The 15,757-nt window shown below is 37.1% G+C and overlaps 3 protein-coding genes across 4 annotated transcripts; all 3 read right to left on the bottom strand.

The window, feature by feature from the left end:
• Nucleotides 1-560: 560 nt before the first annotated feature.
• On the bottom strand, nt 561-5,932 carry LOC129299984 (uncharacterized). Of its 2 annotated transcripts, none has more exons than XM_054938502.1 (7): nt 5,265-5,932; nt 4,497-4,738; nt 4,296-4,392; nt 2,192-2,308; nt 1,949-2,067; nt 1,756-1,825; nt 561-845 (listed from the first exon to the last, which is right to left on the bottom strand). In XM_054938502.1, exons 1-7 carry the CDS (start codon nt 5,676-5,678, stop codon nt 783-785), a joined length of 1,122 nt encoding a protein of 373 aa, XP_054794477.1. In that variant the 5' UTR covers nt 5,679-5,932; the 3' UTR covers nt 561-782. The 2 variants fall into 2 exon arrangements, with proteins under 2 accessions (XP_054794477.1, XP_054794476.1); XM_054938501.1 differs by having other exon boundaries at nt 1,949-2,030; nt 2,125-2,308; nt 5,265-5,925.
• A 572-nt stretch (nt 5,933-6,504) lies between these two features.
• On the bottom strand, nt 6,505-11,437 carry LOC129299983 (transcription factor GTE4-like). The gene is made up of 6 exons (XM_054938499.1): nt 11,282-11,437; nt 9,130-11,193; nt 8,995-9,040; nt 8,784-8,897; nt 8,581-8,658; nt 6,505-7,031 (listed from the first exon to the last, which is right to left on the bottom strand). The coding sequence occupies exons 2-5, from the start codon at nt 10,960-10,962 to the stop codon at nt 8,600-8,602; spliced, it is 2,052 nt and encodes a 683-aa protein (XP_054794474.1). The 5' UTR covers nt 10,963-11,193; nt 11,282-11,437; the 3' UTR covers nt 6,505-7,031; nt 8,581-8,599.
• Nucleotides 11,438-13,791: 2,354 nt separating this feature from the next.
• Nucleotides 13,792-14,530, bottom strand: LOC129299985 (CLAVATA3/ESR (CLE)-related protein 5-like). The gene has a single exon (XM_054938503.1). It carries the CDS (start codon nt 14,461-14,463, stop codon nt 14,191-14,193), a length of 273 nt encoding a protein of 90 aa, XP_054794478.1. The 5' UTR covers nt 14,464-14,530; the 3' UTR covers nt 13,792-14,190.
• Between the last annotated feature and the right edge of the window lie 1,227 nt (nt 14,531-15,757).

Here is a 15,757-nt window from a genome sequence, read left to right as displayed (position 1 = left end):
TATGGCTTTTGCTATTGATTATTATCCCACTGCATGCTTTGAATGAAAAAATCAAATTAAATGGTCTTTTTTGTGTGGATTTTTTTCATATTACAATTACAGTATAATCATCTTTTTTATACATATGGATGAATAGACATAATCATCTATTATAAACCAACCTTGCACTAGGAGGCTAAAAGCTCCACATTGTTTCTTACTTAATATATATTCCATTGATCATGAATACTTTTTTAATGTATACTCCTTGGTTCCATTTATAAAGCATTTCATAAAAAGTCTATTTACTTTCATTTATAAATTATTATGCAATTTTTTAAATAATATTTAAAATATATTTTTAAAATTATCCTTAAAAAAATAATATGATATTATTTTTTAAATTTATTATACATGAACATATTTAAAATTCTACACATTTTTATTCCTTATATTTTTTTTATATTAGTATTGATAAAATTGATAGAAAGAACTTATAAAAAAAACCAGAGTAAACTACAATACTTATTTTTCTTCTCTTGGCAAAAAATAAATAAATAAATAAATAAAAGATAAATAAATAAAATAAAAAGATGCAATCGCGCGGAATATATACTGCAAGGATAAGAACCAAAGTCTCAATGGCCCCCGAAAGAACAAAAACAGAAAAGTCTTAATTCTAAAAGAATCCAAAACACTTTGCATAAATCTTAAAGCCGGGTCGTGGGCGTGCCAAAGCAAAGGGTGGCGAGCTGGAATTGGCCTCAAATCAAGGAAGGATGCTTCAAGCACCTTCCAATCCATCACCTGGTCAACTTAAAATTCTCACCTTCCAAATCAATAATGGAAGCCAGCCTCTCGCGGACCTGCAACAGCACACACATACTCACCATTTTGGTGAAAGACCTACTAAAATTGGATAATTTTAATTCTCTTTAACGGAGAGAGATTAAAGTGTTTCCAAATTAAAAGGCTAGCACAAAAATATGCTCAATATTTACTTCTTTTCTTCTTACATAACTTCAAGCAGCTTCCTATACTCTATATCTTGTACTAATGATGATATTCATATGGAGATTAATTTTCCCTTCTTTTTCTAAAGGAAGAATTTCAAAAAAAAAAATCAGAAATGTGACATAACTACTAGTAAGTTCAAAAAAAAAAAAATTTAACACTTCCGTTTGACCACATGAGATCATCCAAATCTGAATTCAAATCCCCACTTGAAATGGAGATGCAATGGGAGAAGAGGAGACAGGGATGTGGAGCCCTCTAGAGTGGATCAGCTTGCAAGGCTCTTCTCCTTTCATTTACTTCCCTTCATTGTTGGTGAGGATTTAAACACATCCATGTCCAAAATTGAAACTATAGAAAGTGCAATTGTTCAAAAAACAGCCTCGGTGTAAAAAAATCAACAGCTTGAGATGTTAGAAGGCTTCTACCTTTGGATATTTTTCTGTGTTTAAAGATATGCTAAAAAAATCTCTAGACGAGATAAAAATCCAAGGGTGGAAGTGGAATCATGAGGTCAAACTCTTCACAGCAACACTCTTGAAAACTCATGGGCAAAATACCCAAGAAAAACAAAGACACCAAATCACTCACGAAGAGATTGTTAAGCTTCATATTTACATTTTTCAATGAAATCCAATTTTAGTATATTTATATGTCACTTCATTATTGGCTTGATTTACTTATCATTTAGACAAATTTTCTACTTATCTTTTGTAGATTGAATCTGCCCAATAATCTTGCACAAGACCCTCAATAGCTTACCGCAGAGAGTTGTTTTTTCTGGTCATTTTCGTCTCTCTCGTCAAGACTGCTAGAAGATGAGGGGTCATACCTAGACAATAGACGAGGCAAGCACAAGAAACAAATCAAGAATCAGCAAGGAGGATTAGTAAATTGCAAGCAGTCAATTATCTGGAATAGGCTTTGAGATTCAGCTAAGTCAACAGGTTCTTACCAATCACGGGGAATTCCAGCCTTGTCTCGAGCAGAAAAATTAAATGGACCCTTCAGTTCCACATTATATTCCTTTAGCAAGTCTGCATGGTTGTAGAGAATTGTGTTGAAGCTTGTAAGCTTTCCATTTGGACATAAGTGAGCAGATGCAATGAGATTTAACAGGCTTTCAAAAACCTTTGAAAGTTGAGCCAGGGGGGCAATCCAACTTCTGACAGACATAAACAAACCAATAGACACCTACTGCTACATGTGCAACTTCTTCATCAGCAATCCTAGCTACTATTTTTGATGTCCTATTGTCCCCAAATCCCACTAACTTTTGCACCAGCCGTGGGCCAGCATCAAGTCCTCTAGCCTCCTACAAGTAAAATAAATAAGCACATCCAGAGCATCAAGATCATATTGATCAAAGCACCTCTATCTCTGTAGCATGTGATGTCTGAGGGACAACATTCGCAACAATTTGACAAGAATGACAAATATTTGACTCAAAGAAGCATCATCTGTTTGAGGAACCTTCCCTCCGCAGAAAGTTGGCAGTAGCTCATGAAACGCAGTATGATTAAGAATAAAGGTAATTGAAAGAACAAAATGATATGTAGACACCAAATTATTGGCAAAAAGATTAGTGGTGGATTCACGTCAGTTATCATTAAAATAGAGGAAAAAATTGACAAATTGACCAACACGCTGTAGCAAAAAATTTTATTTACCAAGATACTGCAAATTGAAAATCAGTGTTACAGATACCAAGTTCCAAAAAATTTGTGTCAGGCATATATGGAAATTGGCTTCCATGGCACTGAGTTTTGTATTGTTAGGAAAAAAAATCAAATGTGCTTACTAGTTTGCCACTCTCTCTCTCTCCTCTCACCCACTACTAGTTCATTTTCTTTTCTCGGTGAATGTGACTCCCCTCACACCTCACAAAAGTTACAAACAATTCTCCCCCTCCTCATGTATATGGTAGATGTAATATGAATTATTTAGATAAAAAATTATATATTTGTTAGGAAAATAGAGATTGAGAAGAGGAGAGAAGAGAGAAACCAAGAATAAGAGGATTAAGAGCTTTCTTATTTTTGTGTATTAAATATAATTGAGATGCCTCCTATTTATATGCACAGGTGTAATCAATTAAATCAAATAAAATATGCAAAATAATAATAATAACCAAAAGATTCAGAGTAACTAAAAGATATAGACATCCACAAAATCTTCTAATATTCATAACACTTTTCCTTAAATGTCTAGATATTATACCTCATCGAAACCTTACTAGGAAAAGCCTAATAGGATAAAAATTTAGTGAAGGAAAAAAAAAATACACAATATCTTTACATTTATTGAAGTTATTTCATTAAAAACCTTATTAAAAAAGCTCAATGGGACAAAACCCTAGTTAAGGAAAAAAGAGTACAGCATAACTTTCAACATATACAAATAAGAGAGTTACACTCTCAATTCTCATCTAGATTTCTCTCTTTTCTCCTATTCTCAATCTCTTTCCATATTACATCCAGTTTATACATGAGGATGGGGAGAATTGTTTGTAACTTTTGTGAGGAGAGAGGGGAGTCACATAACTCACATTAACTGAGAAAAGAACATGAACCAGTCGTGGGTGAGACGAGAGAGAGAGAGTTGCAAGCAAGTACGTTTGATTTTTTTCCTAACTATATTAAACTCGATGCCATGGAAGCCGAGTTCAATTTGTAGTATCTTGGTAAATATTTTTGAAAGTATAGTATTTTGATGAATAAAATTTTTTGTTCCAGCACGATGGTTAATTTGCTGAAAAAATCCTTCTACCCACTCATGAAGGTAAAGCAATTTGATTTCCACTCGGGCTATTATTGAGCAACACTTCCATAATAATTGTTAGCTCAATAATAAACACTGATATTTTACTCATTTATCAAAGAAAGGCAATATTCAGGGAGTAATTAAAAAAGGATCTCCTAGCACTGCCCCCAACCTTTTGCAGGCAAAAAAGGATTGAGAAATCAGAATTCTCATAATTGTTCCAATAGAAAGATCAGTGCTCACAAGTCAGACCTATTTGAGAGTCGAAGGTTATTCAAATCCATGGAGATGTATGATTTCATAAGCAGCATATAAACCATGAACCAACGAAAGAATTCACAGTAAAAAAAAAAAAATCAGCATGAGTCATTCTTCTTGTCACATTCCATAAAACATAGATGGAATAACAAAACACAGACTCATGAAAACAGCTGCATTGTCAAATTAAATAAGCAGCTTATCACTAAAACATATATTTACATGCTGGAAACTGGAAAGCATATACTTCAGAATAGGACTGGACGTGCGGAACAAGTTACCTGGACTAACGGGATGACTGCCAAACGTGCAGCAACATTGTCTGAGGATTTCTCACACTCCCTCCAAAGTAAATTGTGAGCGGACATATCTCCATATCTAATTATGTACATAGGCTCCCAAAAAATCTAGTTAAGCACAAAGCATAAGTAAAAATGTAACCAATGTAAAACACACGCGCACACAGTGCCAACTATCCTTACTTAAAACCAAGTTCAGCAAGCCTTTGAGAACACCAAGAAAAATGGCGACTCTCATCATCAGCAACATGAGCAAAGTCGGCAAAGAATCCCTCCCCAAGAATTTCACTATAGGGAGAAAACCGAACAACAGTATCCCACGCCAAATCAATTGCATTGAGCTCAACATGGGCCAAATTGTGAAGCATATAAGCATTCAGTGGCAAAGCTGCGTTTTTGGGATCAGGAATTTCCTTAGGAGAGACCTGCATTTGGCACGAAATAGCCCATGCACTAATGTAAACACCAGAGTCCCCCCTAAATAAATAAATTAAAAAAATTGCGTTTCACAACATGAATATCATATAAAATAACTTTGCTATACATACCCAATCATGACAAAAACCGTGTGGTCCCATAAAGCTAAGTGTAACAGCAAAAAAGTCCATAACTCGCATTAATTCACTAAATATTCATCCCTACTTGGAATTCAAGTACGTGTAGAATATCCCGTCAAAAGTAATTGGACTACGTGAAGTGGAATGCCTAATGTTCCCCAGTTTTGGGTCGAGTTAGGGTGTTAAACCTAAAAGTATTAATCCCTAAAAAAAATATAAAAATCCCCCCGTTGTTTTTAGAACAATTTGCCTAAAAGTTATCATAACTCGCGTCGATAACTCGAACAAAAAAGAAATGCACAAGGCTCACAAACATGATCCTCTCCGCCATTTTTGGCAACCACAAAATTATTTCACATCGCAGACAGTTACGGCGACCAGAATTAAAACGAACCAGTTTTGGTTTTACAGGTCGGGCAGGTCGCGTGGGCGGTGTGGATAGCCCAAGAGGGAGATTTTCGCGGCGCCACCTGGAGTAGGCAAGATGAGAGAGTTGGGACTTGGTGAGAGGATCACCGGTGGAAAGAACCAGCGAGCCTAGCTCCGCTAACGAAGAAGCTTCACCAATTCGGACATCAAGCGCGTTGTCGGAAACCAATGCAGTCGAAAGGAGCTGGGGTTCGGGACCATTGGGTCCCCAATTACGATTCTCATTGAGAGGACTTCGCCTCCACGCTTGGAGACCTGGCCATGGTGAGAAATGGAAAGACGAAGAGGCAAAGGAAGACGGCGAAGAGAAACTCCTGGGCTTGAAATGGGAGGTAGCGATATGAGAGCACGACGACCAGCGCGAGAGTGATGAGAACATGACCACCAAGACGCTTTGCTCGCTTTCTCACAAGGAATTACTCCATCACTTAAACTATTGGCAATTGGCATCTCTGATCTCATCGTTTTCCTCGTTCCAATCATGATTTTAAATTTTTCGCTAAAAAAAAAAATCATGATTTTAAATTTATTTTTCATACGCGTGGTTAGAAAAGATGTCACAAATACTTTCTACTTAGAAGACGAAAATTGGCAATATAGAGCACAAGGATCCCCCGTCACATTGCATGTTTCTAACCCTTGCTAGACTGGAAAGCGGTATATCTATACCGGTGAGATTCTGACAATTCGCAATAGATTTTGTACTATAAATATTATTATTCCATAAAGACATTCAAACTTTTACTGTAATACCCCCACCGTATTCATTTATAAAAAAAATTATCACTTTTAATTTATATTTTTTTATAGAAACAAGATTACATTTTTTATTAGACATTTATTATAAATTTTTTAAACTATCCTTTATAAATTCATCATTCATTGTCATAAAAAACAATTAATGAAGATAAAAAAAGAACATTTTAACTATTCTGAAACACACTATATATTTTGCTTGAACCTAAAAAGCGATAGCAAGGGTCCTTCACAATTCCTTTTGGTCCTTCCAGAATTACCCAACTGACGAAATAACAGCTTAATCAGAAGAACCTATGAGGGATGCATGAAAGAACCTTGACTGTACAGTTGTTGTCATCTCAACTACCATCCACCTGACAGCTAGGAAAGACGATCACTTTTGCTCACTCACTGCTAAGATGCCCAGGATATTATATTACAAAACCTTTCAAAACAAAACCAGAGCAAAAGATGAACTCGCTTGATTGAAAGAAACAAAAAGTAGCATCTCCCTAAGGTTTATTAAGTATGAACCAACCCAATGCCTAACTCAGGATACCACAACATGGAATGAGATTTCATGTGAACCAATAATGACTTCAAGAAGTTGGGATTACAGAATATCTTTGTATAAGACCAAGAATCCTGAATATGCCACCACAAAACCAAAGAAACAAGTCACCAATGGAACTTGATGAGTAGCACTAGTTAGCAATGTACACATGCTACAGAAAAACTATCTAAAATCCTATCCAATTATCACAACATTCTACTGAATATTATACAAAAGTTCGTGTCGAAACAAATACGGCCATGAGCTGCAATGGTGCAAACAGCCCCAATAAACGGGAAGAAAAAGATCCCATACTGCATTTGTAGGATAGGATCACTGGTGGCCTTGACTGTGATGCTTCCCCTCTACACCAGCTGCTAAATTTAGATCCATAACATGGAAGCTTCATATCATCAACTATCTACTCTAAATACCTGACAACTGCCACATGAAATGAAAATAAAAGGTCGAAAACCAGTTAGCATTTACCACAATTTCATAATTCTTTGTAAATTATTGATAATAATCTTAAGAGGCAGCCAATCAAGTATTTCACACATGTGCAAATGAAGCAATCATTTGGAACTTCTTTTCCTGGGCTAAACATGTTAGTCAGAGTTTGGAACTTTCACACATTTTAAAGGATTAAATATGTTGAGTTATTATTCAAGATAAAGACCATATACTGAGCACTTTTTTCCGGGCTTACTGTGCAGTGCTCTCCTAAAATCCAATAATCATTTGGAACTCATTAGACCATAATGAAGCTACAAGGTTAGAGAGTTCCACGACATTTCTATGATGGAAAATAAGAAACCCAGGCTAATGCAGCATATACACTTGAAATAGAAAACCAGAGCCAAGCTCCAAACAATCAACGGCAAAAATGACATATCCAGCGTTTCACACGCATGACCACCACTCGTCTAACAAACTAGGGACGCATACAGATTAATTGCCACTGAGGACTTCACTACAAACATGAATCCATTAGATTTATTATGATGAGGAAGCTAACAAGGGTAACATCATGACACCCAACAGGATAAACTTGACAAAACAATTAGCAGTAGATATTGAATACGAGTCCCATCTGAAACAGTTACCAAATAGTTATTTTAAAACCATCATCACCCTAGATAGGACTAAGCCTGAAGACAAAAAATTCATTGTACCTATCGTAGAGAAATAATTTCTAAACAAGGTCATTAGTGACGTACGAATTACATTTCCATGTAAGCTAGACACTTGTTTGTAAAAAGATATGTTTTTATAATATCAGAATTATAAAAAGATACTCTCTGACAATCAGGCGCAGGGACACACAGGGCTGACCAATAAACAAGGCTAGAAATCCCCAAAACCATATATATAGTGAGAAAACAGAAACCATATCTTAATATGGTCATAAGGTGCCCTGCATATAGGATGATGCCCTATTTTTTCCTTCAAAGGGGGCTCATTATATAAAATGGCTTAATATTTAGTGATTATGACACAAGCACCAAGACTCCATTTTTAACTGTTTCCATACTTCAAACCAGTTCAAGATATCAAACAAATTTAGCAACCATTTAACCTTGGTTCCAAAAATTGGATTTAACCCAAATAAAATTTACACATAGTCGCCCATCTAGTAAAGGCTTGGTATTGGCCTACAAGCTTCAATTAAGTTTCTATTTATTAGGCACAGAAAAACAACAAAACCAAACATAAGAAAAGCACAATCCCCTATCGTGAGGAAGGATACAAACAAAAGGCATAGCATGCATTCGATAACATGATAGGGAAGATAAAGCAGCTAGCAATAAATTTGAAGGAACCAGATCAAGATAATGCCTGACAAACAAAAAAGTGGATGACAAAAACTTCATCTTGAAAGCTACAGCCGCCTTTCTCTACCATGTGAATAACCATTAACCAAAAAAAAGAGCACAATGTACTTTAGACCAAACGAAGAGCAAATGACATGTTAAATCTGTGATTCTACCTTAGAGAATAAAATTAATTCAGGTCCTCGGTGATCCTGCATCAGATCCAGATGCTGATGAACTTTCACTATCAGAATCTGCAGAAATGCATAAAAATGACAAAGATAGAACACTTAGTCTTCAACTACAATGCCCAGAAGTAAATGTTTGTATGCCTACATATGAGGTGGGACATATATTATCGAGTTGTAAATCAAAGTACCACTTGAAGAAGATCCAGAATCACTACTTGAGCTGCTAGAACTGCTTGACCTACTCCCATTATCCACCTGTTTTTCAACTTGCGCAGGAAATGATGCAGAAATATTCCTTTCACCTGCTCAGAGACAGCCAGACAACATATGCAAGTCATGACCGCAGCACCATTCAGAACTAATAGTTCAAACATCACCATTCAGCCAAATAATATTTACCAGCTATGGTTTCTTGAGGAGCCATGACTGCAGCAGGTTCCAGCATCTACAAAAAAACCACAAAATAATTGTTTTTAGCAATAATTGTTTCCCAAACACAGGCTAGTGGCCAGGAACTTCAGATAAAGGGTATACCATTTGTGAGGCATTCTTGGCAGCTTCTGCTCTTTGAATGGCAAGCTCAGCTTTTCTCTTATTCTTACTCAAACTTTTCTTAAAGTTGGTCACAAATCTATCTAGCTCCCAAAGAGTCTCAGCATCTACACTATCAATGTCCACTTCAATTTCATCATCATGCTGCGAAAGTGCAGAATTTCTCTTTTTAATGATCTGTACAATTGCATCTAGCTTCTCTGTCGGCAGGCTTTGGAGGTTTGTGCTCAGTTTTTGCTTTTCCTCATATGTCATGTCTCTTTTATAAGGATCTTTTGCCTTTGGCTTCTTTGGAGCAGGGGTTCTACTTGATGGAGTAATGCTCATGGATTTTGGAGGTTGTGTCATCGATTCTGACCTATCCAAAATCCGTCTCATATCAAGGGGAGGTGGAAGTATTGTAGAAGCCCTTCTAGATAATGGCGATGGCGCGGAAAGGGTTGACCCATAATCTAATCCATATCTCATTTCACGATTGTAATCTGATTCTATTATAGCCCATCTGTCCTCAAATATCTTTGATAGCTGCTCTGCCATTACATGAACATCTTGTCCAGGTGGGTTATATGTCATTGCATTACGAAATGTCAGTCTCACATCCTCTGCAAATTCCTTGGGCGATTTGTACCAATTCTTGGTCAGCCTCGTTTTCACAGTACCTAAGTCCATAGGATGTGTGATGATGCTAAAATAATCATGCAATCCAAGCCCCTCAACGTCAACAGGAGCATTAAACACCCAACCATGCTTGTGTTTCATCAACTTCTCAAGCAACGAACTACAGCTTTTGAAAAATTTTGATCCCATCCCAAAACCATGTCCCATTTCTCCCCCGCCCTGTTTCTTTCCGTTCTGTTTTGACTTCTTATTACTCTCTGCAGGAGGGAACTTATCCTTCCCTAGCAAGAACTCTGAATTTCTATATAACTGGTTTGCCTTAGGCGTTCTCTTCTCCTTTTCAACAGTTTCACTGACACCTTGACAATTCTCTAGCACTGATATACTTAACTGGTGCAAATGTCTGGCAGATTCCCGTGGAATGCCAACAGATGCAACCCCTGACTGAACACGTCTTGCTCCAATAGCATTACCAATTCTATCGTTCACCAGAGAATTTGAATTGCCATGGCCACCCAACTGCCTCTGTTTCATTTCAATTCTCCTGACCAAACTTCTCACGGTATCAAGCTCACGTTCAAGTCTCCTCCTAAGCTCTTGCATTTCTTGCTTTGAGCTTGATCCTAAGTTGATCTTAATACGATTCTCCAATCCAGGATTGATAGCACCATTAACTGATGGCAACTCCTGGGCACCGGGAGCAGTATCCTGCTCAGGATTGGGACCATCCTGCTGGGGTTTGGGACTTGAAGGGTGGTCGTGGTGAGGGTTGGCGCCTGAGGGCTCGTCCTGCTGAGGATTGGGGCCTGAAGGTTCGTCCTGCTGAGGATTGGGACCTGAAGGTTCGTCCTGACGACGATTTAAGGTCGAAGAGTCATCTGACACTACATCCGATTTTGAATTCAATCTTGGCTGAGCCGTATTCTCATCCGGCAGTATAGTCTCTGCTGGGGGCTGAGCCGAAAAGCTAGTGTCATTCTTTTCGGTCTCATTGGCATCACTATCATTAACCGTGCTGTTCTTGTTGTCGTCGTTGTTAGCAGTTTTGGGGGTGGAAGTATTGGTAGCGACGGTGTTCAAGACGTTAGCTTTGTTCTTCGGTCCTTTAAAAGCTTTCCTCGTGTACACCTTGCTCTCTGTGTACCTCTGTTTCTCTCTAGCTCCATCATCTCCTCCTAATATAGGCCCGGAAGCCATACATCCAAAACCCTAATTCTTTTTTTTTTTTCACCTTGTTCCAAAACCAATTTCAAATCCCAGTCTTGTGTCTAATATTAGGGTTTTCCAAAACAGAAATGAAAGAATCGCGAACTAGAACTTGCAGGCCTTTCGACCCTGTGACCCAAAATTTTTAGGGCTTACGTAGAACCTTCTAGGACGAAATCGAAATACACCAGCTTTCACCCAGAGAGACGAAGACACATGAACCTATACACATAAGGAGAGGGAGAAGTACGAGGGACAAAAGAACGAGCTTTAGACCTAACAAGGCACAGTAGGGTTTCGAGCTTGTTACCTGGGTTTGGATCAGATCTTCCACCCTCTCTTTCGCTCCACACTTTCTCTCTCTAGAACTCTTCGTCTTCCCCTCTCTCTCTCTATAACCAAAGATTGTTTTATCGGACTCCAGGTGTACGGCAACGGTGGGTTCGTGTAGAACCATCGACCAGACGAAGCGTTTGAGGCGCACAGAGAGTCGTGCCCGGGAAGTATTATAGCATCACGAATGAAGGGCGCGGACTCACTCGAGCATCCAGGACGTGATATTCACGCACCAATAGGATGGAGCATGGGGCGGGACGTGTATGTGACCGAGGAATTAAATGGCGAGAGACTTTTGTGGCGGGGACTTTCAATTGCGAAAATTTGAAAAGTTTTCGTAGACGGAGGTATAGCGCGTAACGAGTACCGGCCTTTTCGGTGTGAGACCGGAGCAGCCCAATGCTCGGAAGGATTTCCACGCGCCGGCGAGGATGGGGGATGGCTGGTTTGATTTTTTGTATTTTTGTTTTTGCGCCTGTAAGTCGGTCTCAAATGGGCTTTTCTCTGTTGGAGCTCAAAGAATTTTGTTTACTTAGCGCCCATGATCCAATTCCAGTATACCGGGCCTCAATTATTAAAATAAAAATCAGCAACAAAATATTAATCAATTTTTCATGTAATTGTAATTGAATTAAAATTCAGTTCTCAAAAGTTAACTCCTTGCAGTTCAATTTCTCAGGATTTAACTTGCTGGTTCTCATCCTTTATAACTTTATTACAACTCAACCCTTAATAATTTAATAATTTTTTAAAATATAGGAACTAACAAATTAAATTATTGAAACTTGGAAAACTGAATTTGACAAGTTGAATTTTAGGAATTAAGTTATACTCATTGAATTAAAATTATAAATACTAATTCAATTCATGTTGATATGCGGATGATTTGTAAACTAGAGCTATGATCACCCTAACTACTATATCTTCTGCCTCAGCATATCAATATTCAACAGCACACAATAAAATTTACAATGCCATAAATTATTCATAAATTATAAATAGATGCAATTGATCTGGCTCATATGCCCTTTGTTTGGTTTGAACCCTAATTAAAGAGGCGAAGGAATAATAATGCTTGAGGGTTGGGCCTATACCAATGCACCACGTTCAATATATGCCAAAAATGCATAATATATAAAACCATAACAAATTCTATTTACATGTAATATAAAACCTACAGAAGCCGTGCCGTTCATAAGAGATGAATAGTACTCAATTACTTCAACTTCAATAATCCGCGTGTAACCATCCATAGTGTAGTTGTTCAAAATAATGCGGCTAAATCATTGCTTTTGTTAGGAAATATAAGTAGGGAAATAATTCTCCCCACCGTTGCTAATAAGTGGAGAAATTATTGCAACCGTGCATCATTAGATTAAATTTGATTATTTAATTTTAAAAGAGTAGCATATACTAGCACGACCTACAACACATAGGACCGTTCAGCCATGGCCTTTAAATCAGAGGCCCGTGACTTGGCACACACCACTCCATTATCAAACCACGCCACTCGTTATTTTTATGTGTGTTGTTGTTGTTTCCGTACGTGTTTGCATATATCATGCATTCAGATATTATAATTACACTAATCCACTCACATACTTCCACTGTTAAATGCCCCAGCAAATTGAAATTTAAAAGACAGTCAACCATAAAGTGTAGCAAAAAAATTTTGAACCCAGCACGATATTCCACGAGAGATCAGCAGCACTGTATTTCTGGTTATATAGCACGTACGTTGTATATATTTATATTAATTAAACGGGTCCGTATTGTATCATACGAAATCGTACGTAGAAATAAAATCCACTGTTTACAATTTCATTGCTCTCCTTGTTTAGGAGGGGAGGAGGAGGGGTAAAAGTAGAAGGAGGCATTTTGTTCAAACTTGATTGTAATTTCTAATTATCAGTAGCACGTTTATTCCAAACAAAAAATTACAATAAGTTTAACATTACTGACGACGACATTGATATTTGTGTCTGTGTGGGAAATGAGTTAAATCTGTTTTTTGTATTAACAAAATTAAAAAAACAAACAAACAAAATGCACCATCATGAGTTGTGTGAGAAACAATTTAAATTTGTTTTTTGTACTATAAGTTTAATTTTATTTCTTGTGTTATGTTATACACACACACATATTAAAGGCTTTCTTCGAGTTAAGCGTTGGCTTTTATTAGAAAACGCTAGTGCTTCCTCATTACCTGTAGTATCTGATTAATATAATATATATATATATATATAGAGAGAGAGAGAGAGAGAGGAGATATTAAGTCAACTTTTACGTATATTTTTTCAATAATGGATGGATTCCTTTAATTTGATGATGCTTGAGGCTCTTCTTCTCGATAGTGATGCTATTGAGATAATTAAAAATGGATTACCCGAGAGGAAAAGATTCATAAGTTCATTATCATATAATTTTAATTAAAATTTTACAAGGTCCAAACAGAAGCTTGTAATATAATGCTCTATATTTTGTGCCAAAAAAAAATAATGCTCTATATAAATAGTAACGACGAAATTTATATCATTAGCAATAACGCAACAAACCAAATTAAAACTACACGCACAAGACAAAATCCGTCCCGGCCGAAGCCTCCTCACTCAACCATACACGACGTCTGAAAAGAAAATTCGAACTAGAAAAGTAAACGAAAAAAAAGGGCCGACAGTAAATGCAGAACAGTGCACACAAAACCTAACAAATACATCACACTCCCTACGTACGTACCTACATATGCCTTCCAACATACGATGATCCTAAGGAAAGCAGGCATGCATGCGCATTTAGGATTTTTATTGGAAAATCTGGATAGTCAAGTAAATACTATATGCTGGGCAAGACCTGTTGCAAGCTCTGGACAGCAGAACCTACTTTCTAGTAGAACTTCGGTGGTGATTCACGATTATGCTTGGGATTTGGTCCTCCTGGTGATGGTCTATCTTCATGACCAACCTCTTCCATAACTCGACCATGACGCATCATTTGCTTCGACAGGTCATAATAACCTAGTTCATGAAGAAGCCGCAGGCTGTTGATATTCTTGCGAATGAATGGCCGATTTTGGAGAACGCGTGCCTCTGAATTCATGAACAAAAGCAGGCTCGAGAAGACAATGAGTAATAGTGCTACATTTGTTTTGTTTGCCATGCCCTGCGATGTAAAATCTGTGAGAGTTTAAAGAAGGTGATTTAGGGCTTAAAGAGAATAGCCAAGAAGAAGGGCTTGGATGAGTAGTTTGGAAGCTTATAGAGGTATTTATATATGAGTCGAACTTGAACTAGAAATGCATTTTTAATTAACTGAGTTTTTCTTCTATTTCATGACACCCAACCCTAAGTTTAAATAATTAAATTTAATAATTAAAGGAACTATATGGATCAATGCAAGTGGAATCAACATGCAGTGGACCTCTACTTGACCCTAACCGAGATAAAAAGCTAGATTTGCTTTTGCTTTGCCATTATTTTTGTTTTTAAATGAAGGTACGTACTGTGGGTTTTTTATTGTAGCAATGCTATGTATATATATAGACAATAATCACGAAGCAAAGAAATTAAATAAATATACAACACATCAATATCCCAACTGAATACAGAATTTCAAATGAATATAATGAACATGTATTGCTTTCTTCTTCCTTTTTTCCTTGGCGTCTATGTATATGTGTGTGGATTATCAATGATCACATGAATGTTGGATGACCCTTGTCCCCTTCGATCCTAATTCCTAATAATTCACATGTATGAAACCATATATCTCTTTTTTTCATTCCCGAATTGTCTCTGTTCATGAGTTGGTTTCAATCCAAGGTCACCTAGGGTTTCATTTCCACCTAGATGATGTTTAACGTTGAGGGTTTGATGGATACGCATAAAATGGAGATGCTCAAATGGCCATGTATCGTGACTTCGTTAAATATGCTTAGAAGAATATAAGAACTGGACCACTCGTGAGAGCGACTGATTATTATTATTATTATTATTACTATTACTACTATTCTGTTACTTTTCTCTTTACTCTCACGGATATATATGTAACACACACACGCATATTAAAAGAGCTCGAAACCTTAACAGTTTATTTAAAAAAAAAAAAAAACTTAATTGTGGGTGGGTTTCTATAGGAGCACCCAAAAGTTCGATGTCCTACGAAGTTCTTCCTCACTGTCTCACACTCTCATCCTTCATCAGATACTCTCATGCGTATATAGAGGCATCAAAGAGGACAGTTTTAAACAAATATAGTAGGAGTTAACATAGGCATGTATATACGGTGATCAATTGCGTTCCCCGCGGGACCATGTGGACATCAACTGGAAGCAAATCTGGACCATCCTGCAGTAACCTTTCAACAGTAATGTTTGTTAATTTAACTAGTTATCAAACCCTACTAATTACTGTTGAGAGGTTCCCTTTACAAGTAGGTCACTTCTATATGCTCT

This window comes from Prosopis cineraria, unplaced genomic scaffold, assembly GCF_029017545.1.
Source record: "Prosopis cineraria cultivar Desert tree isolate PC_DT_omini unplaced genomic scaffold, ASM2901754v1 PC1377, whole genome shotgun sequence".
In the NCBI taxonomy this organism is placed as follows: Eukaryota; Viridiplantae; Streptophyta; class Magnoliopsida; order Fabales; family Fabaceae; genus Prosopis; species Prosopis cineraria.
Note: the sequence above shows the minus strand (reverse complement) of the source record. Positions and strands in the feature narration are given on the sequence as shown.

Excerpts from the sequence above, each read along its gene's own strand:
- LOC129299983 (XM_054938499.1), bottom strand. The coding sequence starts at position 10,962 with ATGGCTTCCGGGCCTATATTAGGAGGAGATGATGGAGCTAGAGAGAAA. Across the intron at positions 9,041-9,129 it reads CCAAGAATGCCTCACAAATG|ATGCTGGAACCTGCTGCAGT; the intron begins GTATACCCTTTA and ends GTTTTTTTGTAG. Across the intron at positions 8,659-8,783 it reads TTCTGGATCTTCTTCAAGTG|ATTCTGATAGTGAAAGTTCA; the intron begins GTACTTTGATTT and ends GCATTTCTGCAG.
- LOC129299984 (XM_054938501.1), bottom strand. The coding sequence starts at position 5,678 with ATGTTCTCATCACTCTCGCGCTGGTCGTCGTGCTCTCATATCGCTACC. Across the intron at positions 4,393-4,496 it reads CTTGCTGAACTTGGTTTTAA|ATATGGAGATATGTCCGCTC; the intron begins GTAAGGATAGTT and ends GTACATAATTAG. Across the intron at positions 2,031-2,124 it reads CCCTGGCTCAACTTTCAAAG|ACTTGCTAAAGGAATATAAT; the intron begins GTTTTTGAAAGC and ends ACAACCATGCAG.
- LOC129299985 (XM_054938503.1), bottom strand. The coding sequence starts at position 14,463 with ATGGCAAACAAAACAAATGTAGCACTATTACTCATTGTCTTCTCGAGC.